The 18,198-nt window shown below is 38.3% G+C and overlaps 1 protein-coding gene across 1 annotated transcript in view; it reads left to right on the top strand.

Moving 5' to 3' along the window:
- Window positions 1–13,266: 13,266 nt before the first annotated feature.
- LOC112977642 (oxidation resistance protein 1-like) overlaps window positions 13,267–18,198 on the top strand; it is a 99,320-nt gene continuing 94,388 nt past the window's right edge. Inside the window, exon 1 of the mRNA XM_026090176.1 lies at window positions 13,267–13,421. Coding sequence (XP_025945961.1) covers window positions 13,363–13,421 — 59 coding nt within the window. The 5' untranslated portion in view covers window positions 13,267–13,362. The remainder of the gene's footprint in view (window positions 13,422–18,198) is intronic.

The raw sequence follows: 18,198 nt of genomic DNA, 5'->3' as shown, positions 1-18,198 counted from the left end.
AATAGTTCAGTGTCCTGGTTAGCTGACTTGATGTTGTGTAATGTTCATTTYTGTGGTCTGGTGGCTTCTGTTTCATCCTGGCTGGCTTTATTAGGTGGTCACTGTGGCAATGGAAGATGAATGGCACTGGCAGATGCCCCAGGTGTGCAGTGCAGGCAGCTTTTGCACAGAGACCTCCTGAGTTCTGCGTATTTTATTTCTAATTTTCAGGAGCCATGCTATCTTAGTCCAGAAGCCTGCCTCGCGTGCTGCTCCACACAGTAATTTGGAGGTGTGAGAAACTGCCTAGTATGGTTGCGATAAAGTCATTTGCTCTGTGAACAATCAAACTCTTATCCCAAAGTTTGGAAGTTAATACTAGATTTAACATTTTGAATTTAGGCTCATTTAATGCACACATTTAAAATTAAATTATGGCTTAGCTTTGGTTCTGAGCACTAAATAGCTCTAATTTCAATGGATATTTCTGGGTTTTCAGTGATTTTGAACATCAGGATGTTCCTGTAAATAGGAATACAGTTGTTTCTCTGTGAGCTCCTTTTCACAGTGCAATTCATGGCCTGAAATAATGACTGTATTTTACCACTCAACCTGCATTGCTTTCTAAAGCAGAGAAATCTGCTGAAGAAAAACATTTATTTTGCAGAGACTAGAAAAGGAAGACAACTTGTACATTTTCCATGGTCTGATTCTAAATACTCTTYCTGAATGCAGAAGGAACATGTCAGTGTAAAGTAATGAGAGAAAAAATATTGTATTTTGCTGTGTAACCACTTTTTATCCAGTGAAGTCAGAAAATACCTTCTGAGCTGGTATACTTGATTTAAGCTTTGCCTTCCAAAGCACTGCAGATACAGCATGCGCACTAATTTTCCTGACAGCTTGAATGTAAAACTGTTGTTAAAACAAATTAATTGGGGGACCCATGCCCTGGGTATATTAGAGCATCACTTTTTCTCTTACTTGCTTACCTGTTTATTTGTGATACTATCTGATAGCATTTTTAAAAACTATCTAATTTCCTAGTATGCAGATACCTGCAGCTGGAATATCTGGATTTGTGCACGTTGGGCTCACTGCATGGTTTAGAGAAAGGCATAGGAACTTGGTGGGTGTAGGGCAGTAGGGAGAAGTTGTGAACTATTTGTTGCCAGCATGGAGCCAGGAAATGCATGGAGCTTTTGTGTAATAGAATGAAGGATGCTAGCAACCACTTGCTTTAGAAAGCAAGGAATATTTCTAATGATGCACTCATGCTTCATAAAATGCAAGATGGAGGAATTTGATTTGACAGGTTTTGTGGTGAAAATGAAGAACATTAGACAGGGACTGTAGTAGTTAAAAGGTTGTTCGTATAATCTCCCAGACAGGACAGGAAGAAAGAAACCATTAGAAAGGAACAAAACTGCATAAATAATATGTTATAACAGCATAGATATTAATGCCACAGGCTGCATAATGTGTTTTGATTTGTTTGTAAGGCAAATTTAATAATGAACAGTGCTGTTTTAGTAAAGAAAAATGGTGAAACCTAAGGTCGTCAGTGATATCTGTTCATAAATATATATTCCACCTTTTAAAAATTTGTCAAAATACAATATATGTTCTTCAGATGCCATCTGTAGATGGAAAATTTAGATTACAAGTCAGCCTGTTTCCAACTGAAACCTTTATTTCGAGATGTAGGGAAGAGGCCAAAATGATTGAAATCATCACTGAATTTCACTGTTACAATGTGGTTTTTATAACATTGTTTTTATTACATGAGCTTAGAAGCAAATAGAAACATAAATGTTTTCCCTCTATTTTTTTTCTATCAAGCTTTGCTATATAAGACACATCACAAGGATCGATCACTCTTACATGATAATAAACTTAATGAGTTTAGGTGCTGTCCATGATGCATCATTTTATGGGGTAAATAACCAGATTAGCTCAAACTTTTGTGTTTCCTCTTCCTGTAAATGCCAGCTAAATGGGAATAAATTGCCTATCCATTTCCAAATGTCACTTTTAGCCACCTGCTTTCTGAACTTCAGAGATGCTCACTAACAGCCCTAGGATTGTTTTGCTTCCCTGTGCTATTTATAGGTAATGTCAACACAAGAAGTTGTTTATTTCTCAAACTGTTTTTCTTCTGGGAAATTAGGGACGTATGCATCCTTTCAGAATTGACCTTCAATGTTTCTAAACTACCTGTGATTAGAAAAAGAGGCAYCTTGCAGTTCCCAATTTCCAAAAAGTTTGAAAACCTACTGTTCTATAAAACTGTAAAATGYGATTCATTGGGTATATAAGGCACTGATCTCTTTTGCAAGTTTTCTTTCAAAATGCGGTTTTGCATGCTTACTACTGCTGTTACGTTCTGTGGCCCTCCACCTTCTCCCATTTCATGTGTCGTGCTGCCTCATAGGAAGTAGCTAGCATGTGGAACAACTGCTGGTGAAAAATGAAAGTGTGAAAAATAAGTTGTGGCTTGCTGAAAAGCTTGAGGTGTGCTTTTAACGTGCTTGTCCTGAATGAGTCCTGGACTTAAGCAAAAGTGAGGTGAGTTGTGGTGCGGGAAGGCAACTGGCTCCAAGACATTTGTCTTTCCAGAGTATTTTGGTAGGAGGGAATAGAAGAACAGAAGAGAGGGATGAGAAGGCAGGGAAGAGCCATTACTTAAAATGTTCCTCTTCCACAGAGTATCCAGGGGGAAGAAAACACAACTATACCTTTCCTGAAAGAGTTAATTCTTTGAAGAAATTCATAGCTTTGGTAAAGGGAGTTGTCTATGACAGTGACAACATGGCCTCTTTGACAGTTGTGGTTCAGGAGGAAGATGAAGGTCAAGAGAGTTGCATCGAGAGGAGGCAATTTTCAGCCTTCATATTTTTTTCTTTCAGAAGCTGAATTGATACCCATTCCTACAACATAAAGTTTCATAACAAGCAGACAGTGCTAGGCATTTTAGATCATAGCAGTGATTAAACACACTCCTGATTTGGCAGTTGTGAAGGCACCAATAATTCTTGAGTGATAAGAGATAAACCCTAAATATGAGACACAGGCACTGACCTGAGAAATGGCTGACATCAGTGTTAGGGAAGCTGGTTGCTGAGAAAATAACCTAGAAAATAGATTACTTTTGCTGAGGGTTGCTTGCATTAGAGTGACTCTTCTGCAGTTGCCACAGAGAAATGATTTTTGAAAGTGGCTGTTATTTTTTAATGCAGGTCTTGTTTTACTGAGTACAGCAATATGTTTTAAAAAGCTTTTCTCTTTGGTATATGTATCTGAAAGTACCCACAGTTTCTGAACTGAATGAGTCTATTGCTTTCAAAATTGGTGAAAGCATCCTCACTCATAAAGGTGCTTCTAATTTTATGCCTTGGTTTTAGAGCTCTCTCATCTTCTCATAAGCAGGTTCAAGGGTAAAAAAAAAATTCCAGTTGGCTTACACAGACTCTTAYACAGACACTTGCACATTATTACACTAACAGAGAGGATACTTTTTCTTTTTTTTTTAAAGCCCTTTCTGGGGAAAAAAAGGCAAATAGGTAATGATCATGTAAGATGCTGCATGCAGCTGAGTGACTGTGCTTACTTCTTTGGGCAAGAGACTTTTGGAGAGCCCATGGTCTGCCTGTGGTCAGGGGCTTGTGGAACTGATATTTCACTGGTCATGGGTCCAGCATAAAGTACAATATTTCCCAGACCAAAATTATGGGAACATTTGTTTGGATTAACCCTTTGGATATTGGGAAGTGAGGGGGAGAGAGGGAAAGGACATTTTTTGCCTTATTAATTGTGCTGCTGGTATGCTATTGCTGCCTAACAATCAGTCACTTTATAGGATTTCCCCTGTGTAACTAAAGTTTTCCAAATGACAATGGAAAGTCTATCCCTCACAGACAGGTTTCTCTCTATCCTAATTTTTCTGGTRGCTTGAATAAGGCAGTCATACTGCAGAAATTAGAGTGTACAATCATATAAATAATCCATTACCTTTTTTTGCATGTGTAACACCTCAGACTCCAGGAAGATTTAATCTGTCAGTTGGATCCTTCTTGGCCTGCTGTGCAGATAAGACCCTTTCTCTCTCTTTTCCTCCTGTTGCTCTAGTGGAACTGAGCAGATACAGGTGGTAGTTCTTTAATCAGGACTATCACAGGTGCAACCAGGGAAACTACTCTAAAGGAAAAAGAGGAGTCCTAAACCTCAAGAGGGACTAAATGGGTATTCATTTCTTGTAATTTCTCACCTCACATGAAAAGGAATAAGAAGGGGAGGGAGGAAAGGAAGAGAAGAGGGGACCTGAGTATCCAGAAGGCAAGGGACCCTGAGAATGGACCTTTGGGACAGGAGAAGGGTGTGCTAGAACAAGAAGGAGAGAAAYTGAAATGACAAACCATGTATGTCTCAGCTCTGTAGGGCACATCTTTGTGGCAGATCCCTGCCCTCCTGAGTGAAGAGCTTTCTTGAGGGCAATGCTTTCAGGCTGCTGCCAGGATAAAGGTCTAAGCCAAAAAAAAAGGGGGGGGGGGGCAGTGATCTCTTCTTCAAGGGTGTTGTGTGCAGCCAATTGAAATAGATTTTATATCCATTATTTATATTCCTGATTGAAATGCAAAGGCCACTGTATCTGCAGTAGTCCTCCTGACATTTCTGCTCTTGGAAGCTTTCCCAAATCTGATTACTTATGTTATTTCTCCATCCATCCATCCATCTCTCTCTCTCTCTTTTTTTTTTTTCTTAAGAAAAAGACTCTCCCATAGAGAAGAATCCATGTAAAAATAGCATAGACATGCTCAATTCCTTGAATTTTCTTATCTGAATTTTCTTATGTGGCCCTTCAGTCCTGAGTATTTTTTAAGTCCTGTAATCATGGTGGAAGCGGAGCAACATTAATGGAGAAATATTAAAGAGAAACAAGGAGATTAAGATGGGGGTGATCTCTGGAGTACTACTATTCACTTGAAAGGAGGAGGAATCAGAAGGCAGCAAAGCATGGGAGGCAGGAGACTTGCTGTGTATTTACTGAATGGTTTCATGTAGAAATGAAATTCAAGGGAAATGGCAAGGTTCAGCCAGATGAAAAACAGTTTACTGTCTGCTGAGCTTAATTTTGAATCCTGAACTGTGTGTTGTTTGTTTGGATGCAGAAACAGGAAGATGAAAAGAGCTGTAGTGAGCTAATATTGTTGTTGTTTTAATGAAACTTTTAAAGTGTTTATTGATGGGGGAAGTGATAAAAGGAAGGATTGTTTGCTTTTTGCAATTCTGAAGTGCTCTGACAAAAGCTGGAAGCAGGACTGTTAATTTTTAGCCCTATCATCTGTAGTGAAACTCAGTTTTATCAATGATTGCTTTGTAAGCAGTAGTGAGTGGCTGAATAATCAGTTTCTCTGCAAGTGGTGAACTAAAATGCTGATAAACAAGGTAGAAAATCAATTGTAAGAAGGTAAATATATGGATAAAGTGTTTCCTTTCAATTTCTTATAAGAAGTCTTAAGTTGTGGATAGGGGAATTAGTCTCAAAGGACAGTCAGTCTGACTCTGCTTATGACTAGTGAACAAAAGAAGAGGAGAAAGAAAAGTATTGTTCAGACCAAAATGGCTGTCTATAAATCCAGCATGAAATATCTACCAGCATTAAAAAGTTTAAAATCTTAAAATTAGGCTGATGAACTCATCCATAGCGCCATTAAGAACTGCACCTTACAGCTCTGAAAATCCCTTCTCTGAAAACCTTGGAAGCGGTATTTGTGGAAGAAGCAGCCCCTTAGGCTTGCCAGGGGTCATGCGATGCACTCTGAATGCAAGTATGCAGAAATGTGCCATGGCGTAAAATTGATTTGTGTTATCTCATTCCCCACAGCCATTTAAAAAGACACTGAATTTCCTTTCTAATGTCTTAAAGATCTCAATTATACATTTAACTGCTACCCAGAAGGCATCTTTGGAAGGAGGGTACAGTGAACACAGCTATTTTAAAATGCAAGGGATATTAGAGAGAGAAAGAGATCATATTACGTATCATCAGATGGCAGGGGAATTCTGCTTTTGGTTAGTACTTTCCCACACACTGTAACTAGAGAACTTGACTAAAAAGATCTCAAGCCAATTATTATTATTTTTTTAATAAGTTCTGCTAGAAGCTGTATTTTAACCTGCAATGGCAGTACAGATTTCTTTATTTAAAAGATTGGAGTTACAGTGAAGGAAACCCACAGAAGTTGCAATTTGCTGTACTACAGTTTTCTGTTATGGCACTGCTGCGGTTTCCCAGTCATTACCATCACTGCTGCTAATATTTGAATGGTGGGAAATCCTGAAACAGTCAAACAAAATGCAGTGAACATTTCTCTTTTTTTTTCCTACTTCTAAAATATATTAAAAATAATGGTTACTGTAAAAAATATATATATTCTTGTGAAATAAAGTTTAGCAAATTCCAGACTCATCTGGCATCTGACTTGGTCGTGCTAAGATTATTGGTAAATGAAGTCTGCTTTTTATTTTCTGGAGGAAAGCATAGTGCAGCTAGTGCATGTTTCTCCAGCTAGCTGTGCTCAAGAGCCTCAGTCCTGTTTTTATAAGATCCCAGCTGACCACAATACCTCTTGTGTGCAGTGCCCATTGCAAAAATTTCCTTCTCTGGGTACGGACAGAAATGTTTTTTGTCTACATACTGCTGAGCTGCTCAGAACTTTGCTCACGGAACTAAATCTAGAAACTGGATTTCAGTGCTAAAGTACATGAAGAGCTTGGTGTGATGGGCCTCTTCAGTAGATGCCTCGTCCACTGGATGTAACACCTCACAGAAATAGTCTGGAATTTTCTTTTAAAAGGTTCTGGGAGAGATCCAGTTTTCTCCATTACTATAGTAGTTTGGTGRTTCACCGGAGCCAGAGATCAATTCTTGATGGAGGCGATGCATTTGACCTTGTTCGTGTCATATAAAGACAGACGCCCAAAGAGGAACACGGGAAAATTTTTGATATCCAAGTCCAAAATTGCCTCCTTGAATGTCCTTGTAAAACAGCTGACTGCTTTGAACAGATTCAACTCCATTCATGCTCCCTCTAGATGTCAGGTTTTCCTCTGTTTGGTCCTTCCCTGCCCTGTTGAAGCCAGGACAGTGTGCAGAGAAGAATTTAGGATTGTTTAGTGCATAGAAGWGGTGTAAGAACTGATGAAAGTATGCAGCCAATGGCCTGATCACTTCTGAATTTCTTTTCTTGGCAGTTTTCTGTATTTTATCCAGTTACTTTTTTCATGTAAAATGTGTGAACCATTCTGAATACCTGGATATGCAACATCATCATTTTAATTTGGTTTGGATTCAGCAAATTCTCTTTTCATGTGCTTTGGTCATATTTTACATTTGCTKCTTCTTCTTCCATTGTATACATTTTACAGAAAATATGTTCTTTTGCTTTCTTTCTCTAAAAGTCCACTCCAAATGTCCACTTGCAAATGAATCAAATGAGAATTACCAGATCTTGTTTTCCAAGTGGCTTATGTTTGAGTGGATAAAAGATGACATTGTTTGATGTGGGGTGGGAGAAGGAATCTACTTTTGTGGATTATAGAGATTCTTGAATGGCTCCTGAGCCAGCAGCATTGTGTCTTTCATTGTGCCTTGTTCAGAAAATGGGATATTAAAAAAGGACGTGCCTAACCTGTCTTCAATCAAAGATGGCTTTTTTTTTTTTTTTTGGGTCAGAAATTTTTGCCTTAGAAAAGTATAGACTGGTCTAAGCAGGACTGTTTTCAGGTTAAAAAAAAGTATACAGTCCTACAAAAGTATACAAGAACTGTTTGGCTTTCTTATTCTAATTAAGCTTCACATTTTAAGTCATTTATTTTAGAATATTTACTATTTAATATAAAAAGAATCAAAATGCTAAGTCATCAAAATGTTTTGTGTTTTTGCTTCATCATAACACCATCCTGAAATCATCTGGTATTATTCTATTCCTTTTCCCCTCATCCTTTCCTTCCATTTCCCTCCCACACATTCTTTAAAGTTTTATTACTCATTCTTATTTTCCAAAATATACATATATACGTATGTGTAAAATACACAGACACAGACTTATTACAGGATAAGTTCCTGAAGAGGGTTTTTTTTCACATCTTGTAATTGATTTTCACACAGTGAGATTTAGAATGACGTTGGCCCTATCAGCTTTTTACTAAGTTATATAACTTCTTGGTTTTTCAAAACTCTGTAGATGAGATGCAGTAGCTGTAGATGAAGAGGTCAGTTCTGATACATAAAATATCCTTTTTCCACCTGTATATTACATGTCCTATATGTTTTATAGGAGCAGATGGCTAGTTCCTACCATATTRAAATTTAAAAAAGATTTGTATTCTCAGATGATGTGTAAATGTACAAATTACTGAATTTCAAGCCAGTTTTTCTGCAGCATATGCTATATATTAGAATAAATGGAACAGAAAGCCAAAGAACTCTGTATTTTGTTCTCATATTTCATAAGTACTGTGATGTTATAAATATACATCATGTGGGCATTATCTTGGAAAAGCTGTATGACTGGATATACAGGAGGTCAGGTAGATGCATGTAATTCATATTCCTGACACAGGATAGGAACTTCCTTTCTGTCTCATTTTAGGTATCTCCAAATGAATCCTTTGTCTTGCACTAAAATATTTCTATAAAAATATTAACTCAACATTGATCTTAAAGCCAAACTGAGTAGGTTCAATCTGGATTTCATTCACAAAAACCATACATTTTTAGAGCAAAAATGTTTGGAAAGTGTAAGAATTACATTCTCCACAGGTTAACTTCTGGATTTTGACTTTGGTGGAAAACGTAGTTGCCAAACCTTTGGTTTCCTAAACYGTTCTGAAAGTGGAAAACTTGACTACACAAAAAATGAGCTCTTTCAATCACTGTGCCTGAAGGTGATGGGCACAGAACTGGAGAAGAGCCGTGCATACAACTCCTGCAATAGGCAGGTGCATTTGGTGCCTGCTGGCCCTTTCCCATCTGTGTTCAGCGAATATAGGTTCAAAGAGTGTCTGCTCCCCATTTAGACGAACAGGAAAGTGAGGCTCTTTAATTGCCCCTTCCTTTTTCTATTTTGCTGAATTTGATATCAAGGTTTTAATAGTGTTTTATAGGCTCCTTATGTGGTAATAATTTAGCTCCAAATWTTTTGGGATGATAAATGTACACAGAACTGGTCTGAACTGAATATAGATAAATTCATATGGCTACTGAAATACATGAAGAGAATAGAAAATGGACTCTTTCATTTTTTCTGTTGATTTATGTTTCCAAATTCTTCCTCTTCGTCATGTTTTTCACATGTGAGTGAGATATTTTACCTTTTCATTCATAATAGCAGTTAGCAAGGCTTAGCCATAATATTTTGATTTCCTAATGGTTATGTTTAATAATAGATTAGCCACAGGAAAAAAAAAACCCACCCCCCCCACACACACATTGTGAGATTACTTAAATACATCTTGAAACCCTGCCAATACTTCCGGGGGGGGGGGGRGAAGTGATTTACAGATTCTTATTTTGTATTTAGACTAAAAGCCTCTGATTTATATGGTAGGGCTTTTAAATTCTTGACAGCTTTATTGAATGCATCTAAATTCAGCTTCCATGTTTTAGCTTGTATGCCTGTTTTCTTACAAATTCTGATCAGGTTGTTGTTTAACAGTTGTTCCTTAGAGCTGAGCTCTGGTTAGGAAGCTGAATGCATAAATACCTCTAAACTCACTTGCCTCATTTAACATGCTGCAGCCTCATTTGTCTTCTGGGCTCTGGTTTTGATCACTTCCAGCTGTGTTTAAATCACTCCTTGGCTTCTCTTTTTTCACATTGTCAAATGCTAGCTCCTCGCCTCCTCYGTTCAGCTGAGCCCTGTCTGCCAAGTCTGAACATGACAATCCCAACCTGCGCTGTGGCAGTGCCAGGCCAGCTTCAGGTGCACTGTGCCTTATTCTGGATGGGGGCAAAGAGTCCTCGCTGTGCTTTAGAAACCAGGAGATAGTCTTTTTGATTGGATTCTTCTTTAAAGAATGTAACTTACTATGATGCCTATAGGTTGCTACTGGATGGGTACTGGGTTTAGTGGCAGTGTTTATAACAATTCTGCTCCCTGGGCTTATTGATTAAAAAAAAATAAGCCTATGGGGCAGCTGTGTTTACAGTCTCTCACAGAAAAAATGCTGTCCACCTCTGTTTTGTGTCATCATCCTACTTTGATGAGTGGAAAAGTGAGGAAAAGATTGCTGCTTGTTACAGGCATAAATCTAAATGGAAATTTAAGGGAAGGGATCATCATCTTTTGCTGGTGAGGATATGTCTTTGCTTCAGCTTGAATTTGATTTATGGGTTTAGGTTATCTTCTTGAATCTCAGTATCATCATGTGCTGCCCCTATGTCCCACCTACACAAGGAAAAAGAGAACTAACTGTGGTGAGACTCTTAATCCTGGTATCTGGTATTTTCCTTTCCCTCCCATAATGTCTTCCCCCCCCTCCAGTAGGCATTTGTCCATCGTGAGCCATCCAAAGAAAAATGTTTGCTTGATGTAGGCTAGGTAGCGGCAGTGCCTCCTATTTACAGCAGGACAGACCCAGAGCTTACCAAGGGTGGGAAACTTAACTATGATCGCTCTTCACATTTTCTGTCCCTGTAGTTGGGAGATATTGAAATTAATGTTGAAATCTCAAGCATTCTCATAATATAAAAAAACCCTTAATGTTCTGGAAGGATTTTTTTTTCTTTTTTGCACCTTTGTTCGTTGTCCCCCCAGAATAAGTTTGCTTAGATTCAGGTTGAAAATAATCTGTTCACCTGAAACACTTCATTCCCACTTAGGGATCGTCATGCTCCAGTTCTCTCTTCTGCAGTTCCTGCTGCTCTGTGTGGTAGAGCTTCATTGAAGCATGGTGGCTTCTCAGACGAAGGCAGCGTATCATGAGAAAGTGTTTGTGGGGCTGTATTTGGAGGATGAAGACATAAAGAAACGTCTTTCCAATCTTTACCCTCTTGTGGGCGCAAAGTCAAAAGTTGTTAAAAATGTTTCTCCTACTACCACAGTACTGAGAAGGAAAATAGTTGTGTGAGTTGTCTGTCTGTTTTAAATAACTAGGTACTCTTTCATGATTTATTTGTTGAGACATGTTTCTCCTTATATAAAGATTCAATTATTATAGCCTATTATTAATAAACTGATCAAGTGACATTGCTTACTTTTAATGATGACAAAACAAGAAAATATATATGCTTGAGAGACCATTTTCTCAATAGGTATAACTCATAGATTTTTCCATTTCCTTTTTCTTTCTGATGGGACCTTACCATGGCTCTGGGTCTGTATCTGTGGCTGTACGGTTGCAGCATCAGAGCGAATCTATTACAGACTGGCATCCTCATGGTCAACCACTCCGAAGAATTCTTAGAGCTCTAGAGGAAATGCTGATAATTTCTACTTTGCTGTATCACTAACTGGATGAGAAAAGAGAAAGTTGTTTGGGGTTAGTCTGAGCTGAATACGTAGAACAGGAGGGCCTCCTGCTGGGAGGGTACAGGGATCATTTTGTCTTGCTTATGTACAAAATATCCCTAGAACTTTGAAGACCTTTCTTTCCTATCTAGTATGATGTTGGCTAACCTCATTTATGAATCAAAAATACAAAAAGAACAAGACTAGCACATTTTGAAACCTGTATATAATTCCAGTTGCATGAGCTCTTGGACAATGCAGAAGAATGTGCAGATTTCAATTTCTATATTTTAGGACAAGCATATCCACAACATTTTCTTCTGATTTTAGCTGCCTACTGTGGTGATGCTTATTTGTTGGTGTGGTAGAATTAGAATACTCAAATCTCAGTTGCTGTAAGAGCATTGTAATTCCAACCTCCTTTGCTGTCTCTTTAAGCAGTTAAAAGGCCCTTTTGCTTCCAGATTTGTCTATATAAATGTATGCATATTATGATTGCATATATTGTAGCAATCTCGGGAACAGTAAGTGCCTGTGGGTATTGCTGCTGACTGGTAAACAACTTGGAAAACAGTCAAGCCTAGGGTTGAAATCAAAAAGAAATGTAAATGCAATTGTCTAAATAAAAGGCTACAGATAAAATGGATTGTTGATGTGTAAATTACTTGCAGTTAGTACAGAAAATAATTGATACTGTGATAAAGTTAAAATAATTATACAGAAAAATGCTACAAGTTCATATGGCTTCAGTGTAGGGCTTCTGTATGTCTCAAAATATGTCATGCAGCTCCCAGACCACTGATGCACATATTTTTGAAAACTCTGAGAATTCTGTGTTTGGGAGAGAGAAGATGATAATATAGGACCTGGTCCCACCAATATGAAAATCACGCAATATTTTCAGGCAAACAGAACCTGAGTGCTAGTTATAGCCTGTAATAGAGATTTCAGAAATAYCTTCTTTAATTAGGTGAAGTAAAGACTTTCCTTAGTGATACAACCTTAAAATAGTTTGGATAATTTGAATCACATTCTAATAAGTAAGGTAGCACTAGATATAATGCAACAGCGTTAATGAGGCAAATATGAATTAAATAAAACTTGTAGTCACTTTAAGGCCATTATGCAAAATTTCTCTGTGCTGAATATGACGGAGCTGGAATTTTCGAGATCCATGCAAATTGTACTAAAGCAGATTTGCATAAAGCATTGGAAGAGCTTTTGTGAAATGGAACTCATGGGAGTTATTTAAATAACAGTATAGCAGCTATTAATAAAATAGAAAGATCCAAAATAGTAATTTACTTTAGACATCTCTTCTAAAACATGTCTAGATTCGATCTAACTGTCAGCAAATAATACACTATTGCAACCAACCTTCACAGAATCCTGAAATTCTGGAGATCAAGAAATTYTCGTACCTGACAAAACACACACCCTAATTGCAATGCATATTATTTCCACCCATGTAGAGCAAATGTAAAATGTTATAAAACATCATCGGGAAGCCATATAATCTTGAGCTCTTACCTCAATCCTCATAAAAGCTAACACATGGAAAAAAAGAATGAACTATACATGCTGTAACTACCTGAGATACATTATTACGTGTTTATCATTATTGCTGCCATCTTCCTTTCCATCATCATCATCGCTACCTTCTCCACTTCTGCCATACCTCATGCATGTCTCCAGCCCCATGTGTGGTGTGCAGAGCAATCTGAATCCTTGGACAGTGGAATCACTAACCGTTCTCTCGCAGGCAGTGAGAATGCCTTGCCACGCTCCAACCACAAGGGGATTCTGGACTCTCTCACTTGGAGTTTAGTGGATGTAACCTGGCAGCAACCAATCTATGTGTCTTCTGTAAATGATCCTCCAAGAGTTTACCTGTAGCTGTGCTGTCATGCTCCCAGGAATAATCACAAGGTTTGTGTTCATCTTCCTAAGTCTTTATTCTGGGATGAAACACATTGGGGGCAAGCATTGCTTATAGACCGTTGTTAAAAGGCCTTGGGTTGCCTATTTCAGACATCACAAAACTAATTTTTCAACAGTTTAGATATTCTTCATCTTTTCTCCTGACACCTTATGGAAACATCTGTTTTGGAATTGTCTTTACTTACAGAATAATGTATGGTGGAAGTTTTCCTCCATATGGATGTGGTTCATACATATACTTATGGACCACACCTATAAGAATGACTGGGAAGTGAGGAGAGAGTGGTTTTGATTGGCTTTCTGGTATTTTAACCATGAACAAATGTTATGTATTTAATTTGCAGAGTAATATTTGCATAGTGTGCCTAAAGGAACAAACAATTGTGTTATATGCTTGCTCCAGTGGCTCAAATACACACACGTTGGAGGGTGGGGGGAATAAATCAAAATATGGTGTCAAAATATGGTGTTGAAATACCACTATATTTTGGCATGTAGTGCTCATGCCGGCATTGTTTTCTTTCCTGAAGCTAGCCTGAATGTTGCTTTGCTGATATAGACCTCCCAACTTTGAAGTGCTTTTTGGAATGTGTCGGTGTGAATTAATTTCTAATCCTTTCAGTACACCACCCATGTGAAGGTCTTTTTGTTCTTGTTTTCTGCCATCAAATAATCTCAGGTGTTCCTTGCATTATCAGAAAAATCTTCTGCATGATCCATGTCAAGTAACATTTTGAAGGGCTTTCTTTTTTTTGTTTACTGACAGACATTCACTTTAGCAATATTGTCTTTTCTAACTGCTTTGCAGTGTTTGGTTTCTGTTTTCCTCCACAATTCATAATGAGCAGTTCAGATTTGAATTGCAAGTATGTTGCATTCAGTTTTGTGTAGTACTTCTTATGCAAAAGTGGATATTTAGAAAGAAGCATGTGAGAGACAGGGCATGTATTTAGTGACTCTTTCTCTGCGAAACCCCTCCACCCTCCAGCAATCATTGGCTCAGCACTTTGGGTATCAGCATGATTCATAGCCCTTAATGAACCCTTTTTCCATGACTTGTGTAAAAGTCATCTTTGTACCCAGTGATACTTCTWACCCGCAACAATTATTTCCCTCATGTAATTATATACAGTTCAAACAAGTACTACTTTTTGTTGACTTCAAGCCTGCTGCTTGCTTTCATTTGGTTCCTCTTAAATTTTCCACTGTGAAAACAGTGGAAAAGCATTTCCTATTCACCTTTCTCATTACTCATGACCAAAAGAAATCTCTGTACTGCTGCCCTGCAGTCGTCTCCTTTTCTCTCTGTGGATTTCAGGTCTGTTTAGTCTCTCCTCATGAGGAAGCATCTCGTTGTCGTTATTGGGTGTATTGGGGTATTTTTTGTCTGTATCATTCTAATTCTATAACCTTCTTTTTTGAGGGGATGGCCAGAACTGCAGGTGGTATTCAAGAGCATTAAACAAAAATGTTTTCAGCAGATCTCCAGGGCATCGCCTCCTGCTACAAGTATGCAGAAGAAGCCTCATGCAGTAAACAGAGCCTGACTAGAATAACTGAAGCAAACCACAAGCCTGTCGCCCAATACATCGTTACTGCCATGGGAGTCCAAAAACGCCAGCCATGTTGTGCAAATGCAGATTTGTATGAAGGTGGGGAGGGAGGCAGTGTGTTAACAGGCATTTCGTACTGCCAGACGAGCATACTTGGTATTATGTGGTAGGGGGAGATCATGATAGTGTGCAACTCCCACGAAATCACTGTGACTTTGCCTATAGACACAGGGATGCCGGTGGCAGTGGTGTATGAAGCTCTGTAGGTCCTGTAGGGTTAGCCACAATGACTCTTCTTCCTCTACTGCACTAATATGGTGCACATAAGAGAAATAAAGAAACTGTTTCCAGCATGTAGATGCCAGGGTCTTTGAGGCCTTCTCCTGCAGTTAAGTTGTCAGACCTTAGCAGTGCTGTGTTGAAAACGGAGGAAAAAAGTTTACTCTTTTCCAGACTCAGATGAATTCTCGCTGTCAGCATTGCTTTAAATCACAGTTCTTCCTACAAAGAAATCAAATTCATAACCAGCTCTTCTGGGCATTCAGAAATACCACATGTACTAAATACATCTCTGAAGAATAAGCGTTACTCTTCAAATGAATGATTTTTTTTCTCCTACTAACTATGTACTAAAACTCCCGGAACAGTCACAAGGGGCGTAGGGACATCTTTTTATRTTCAGTAGATAAGAATGTATTAGACTCCTCCAAATCTTTGTTGCAGTAAGGGACTTTTACTTACAGATGTGCAAAGAACAATTTGTATGAATTCCCAGCCCCTGGGATTGTTTGTATGCTTGTTTACTTCCACCATAAATGGTTTAAATGTGTTAATTTTGTTTGTTTGTTTTTGGACTGGACTGCCAGACGTGCTTGTTTTAGCTGCTCTCAAGATCTGTTTAGAGGATAATGTCTTATTTTTTTTCCATGCTACTGTACAAAAAATCAGTTTGCATTTATAAAATGAAAAAGTATAATGAATGTCAGCATACTACTCATGGATTGTATTAGAAACTGAGTAGATCATATTGAATGGCAGAGATGAAATCCTAATGCTCTTGAAGTCTATGACAGAATTCCCAACAAATTCATTAGCACCAGGATTTCATGCCTTTCCATATGTATTCACTGCTTAGAGCATTTGGTGGTTGATGCCTGAATACCTGAGAGAATTTTTTTCTTTTTGAGGAAAACACTAAGACGCCTTTCAAAGTGACCTGTTCCTGCGAGGTGTTGCTGGGGGACACAGGGAACCAGCTGCTCAGGCTGAAGTAAAAGCTGGAGCCATCTGTTAGGTTGTTTCTAAGAATCAGTAGAAAACTTTGCAGTTGTATGCGGAGGATGAAGAGAAATAAAACCTAAATTTAAAAATATCCCCTTTCTTGCACACACCAGTCAGTGTGTCTACTTACAGATATGCCATAGAATTTGGAGACACACGTTCCTCCTGGATTAGCTAAATGAGCAAATCTTTTGTGATCTGTAACCTGGCAGAATGTTGAGAAACATATTTGAGTTTTCTGCCTCTGTCTGGTTGGTTAGAAGCACAGAAGAATGACTATATAGAAGGCCTCCCATAGCTGGAATTAGTGGGGTGTATGACATCTGTTCTAAGGAAAATGCAGGGAGATATAAATGGAACTTTAATGGGATATTAACCATAGTTCAATTGAGTTACTCAAACAGATGTGTGAAATGTATGTTGTGACATGGCTATCTAAAAATGAGGTGCTGTTAAGCCCCTAAATAACCCATGTTTCAAACAAATACTGCATTTTCAGATCCAGTCAGTGGCATTTGAGTAATGCCACTATATATATCCTTTTGTGCCCTTCAACCCAGGATGGATTGTCTCAGTTAATTGTCAGTATGAGGGCCTTCATACTCATTTCACGTTAGTCTTTTTTCTGAACTTACAGCTTTTGTTGTGGAGATGCCTGACTACTTTAAAATTCAAATGAGGTCATCACCTCRTTTCACAGAAGCCACCAATAGCCAACAGATAGCAGTAATGATCATCTTGGGAATTCTTGCCTGTTAAGTGGCTGCAGATTTATATATATATATATATATGTGTGTATGTGTGTGTGTATGTATGTATGTGTATATGTATATATATATATATATAGTTAGTTTTTCCTTCCCTGAGCTCCTGTGATTTAATGATAGTTACAAACATATTTTTGCCCATTCTAATTCAAGTCTCAATCCTGTTAGGACTCTGTCCTTGCTGTCAAATATGCATTTCCAAGTCATACTAGTGCCATGGTGCCTTTGAAATGCTTGCTCGTGTTCTGTTTGCAGTCAGACTGCAGCAGGGTCACTTTGGGGCAGACCAAGCTATCTTGAAAGAGACTTGTGTTGCCTGCTGTTCAAAAGTTAGTTGAAGGCTGCTGTGGAGTACCTAGAGTAAAAGATAAAATAAGCTTTGCCACATTATTTCTTCCATCTTTTATTTATTTTTCTACAAGCAGACAGCCTGAAACAAAGCAGGAAACCAGGAAGATGATCCTGAAGTGTTTCCTGTTCAGATGCCTTTCATTCAGAGAATAAATCTTGTTACAGGCTGACTGTGCATCTTTAATTCCGAAAACAAGCAAACAAACAACACATGGCTAGTCATAAAGCAAGGTGCTGCAAAAGGGGTCAGGCTTACAACGAAGCAGTTCTCTTGGCTTTTGCTTCAAAACATACATGGAATTCAGGCTTTCCTTGCAAGACACTGAAGTCTAATAAAGATGCAGTTTAAAGGCTACTGTATTTTTGTTTGTTTGTTTGTTTTTTTCCCAAACTATTTCTCAGCCATGACTGTATGAATATACAGTTCAGGTGGCCTGAAGGAAGATGCTTGTTTTTGTCAAGTCATTCCTTTAAAGTTCTGTCGTTACTTGAACCTGCGTTCTACTGAGATGATCCCGTTATCTCAGAGGCTGGATTAATTCAGACCCAGTATCTTTCCATCTTTCCTGGCAGCAAAAGCGCTATCACCGTGGCCTCTCAAGAACAATTTGTAATTTTGACAGTAGTGTGCAAACTTGCTTGTCTTTCATGCTTCTGTTCTTTAATTTTAGTACTTAAGTACCTATGGATGTGGAACTCTCACCTTTAAGGTTTTCTGCATTACAAGAGTAGCACTGGAAGGATTGGTCTTGGTTTTTGTTTTTTCTTTTTGCACATTAATTTGATACAGGCACTCAGTCTTTAATTAATCAC

The sequence above is a fragment of the Apteryx rowi genome, unplaced genomic scaffold (assembly GCF_003343035.1).
Source record: "Apteryx rowi isolate R43461 unplaced genomic scaffold, aptRow1 scaffold_851, whole genome shotgun sequence".
In the NCBI taxonomy this organism is placed as follows: Eukaryota; Metazoa; Chordata; class Aves; order Apterygiformes; family Apterygidae; genus Apteryx; species Apteryx rowi.
This window is presented reverse-complemented; position numbering and strand designations above follow the sequence as displayed.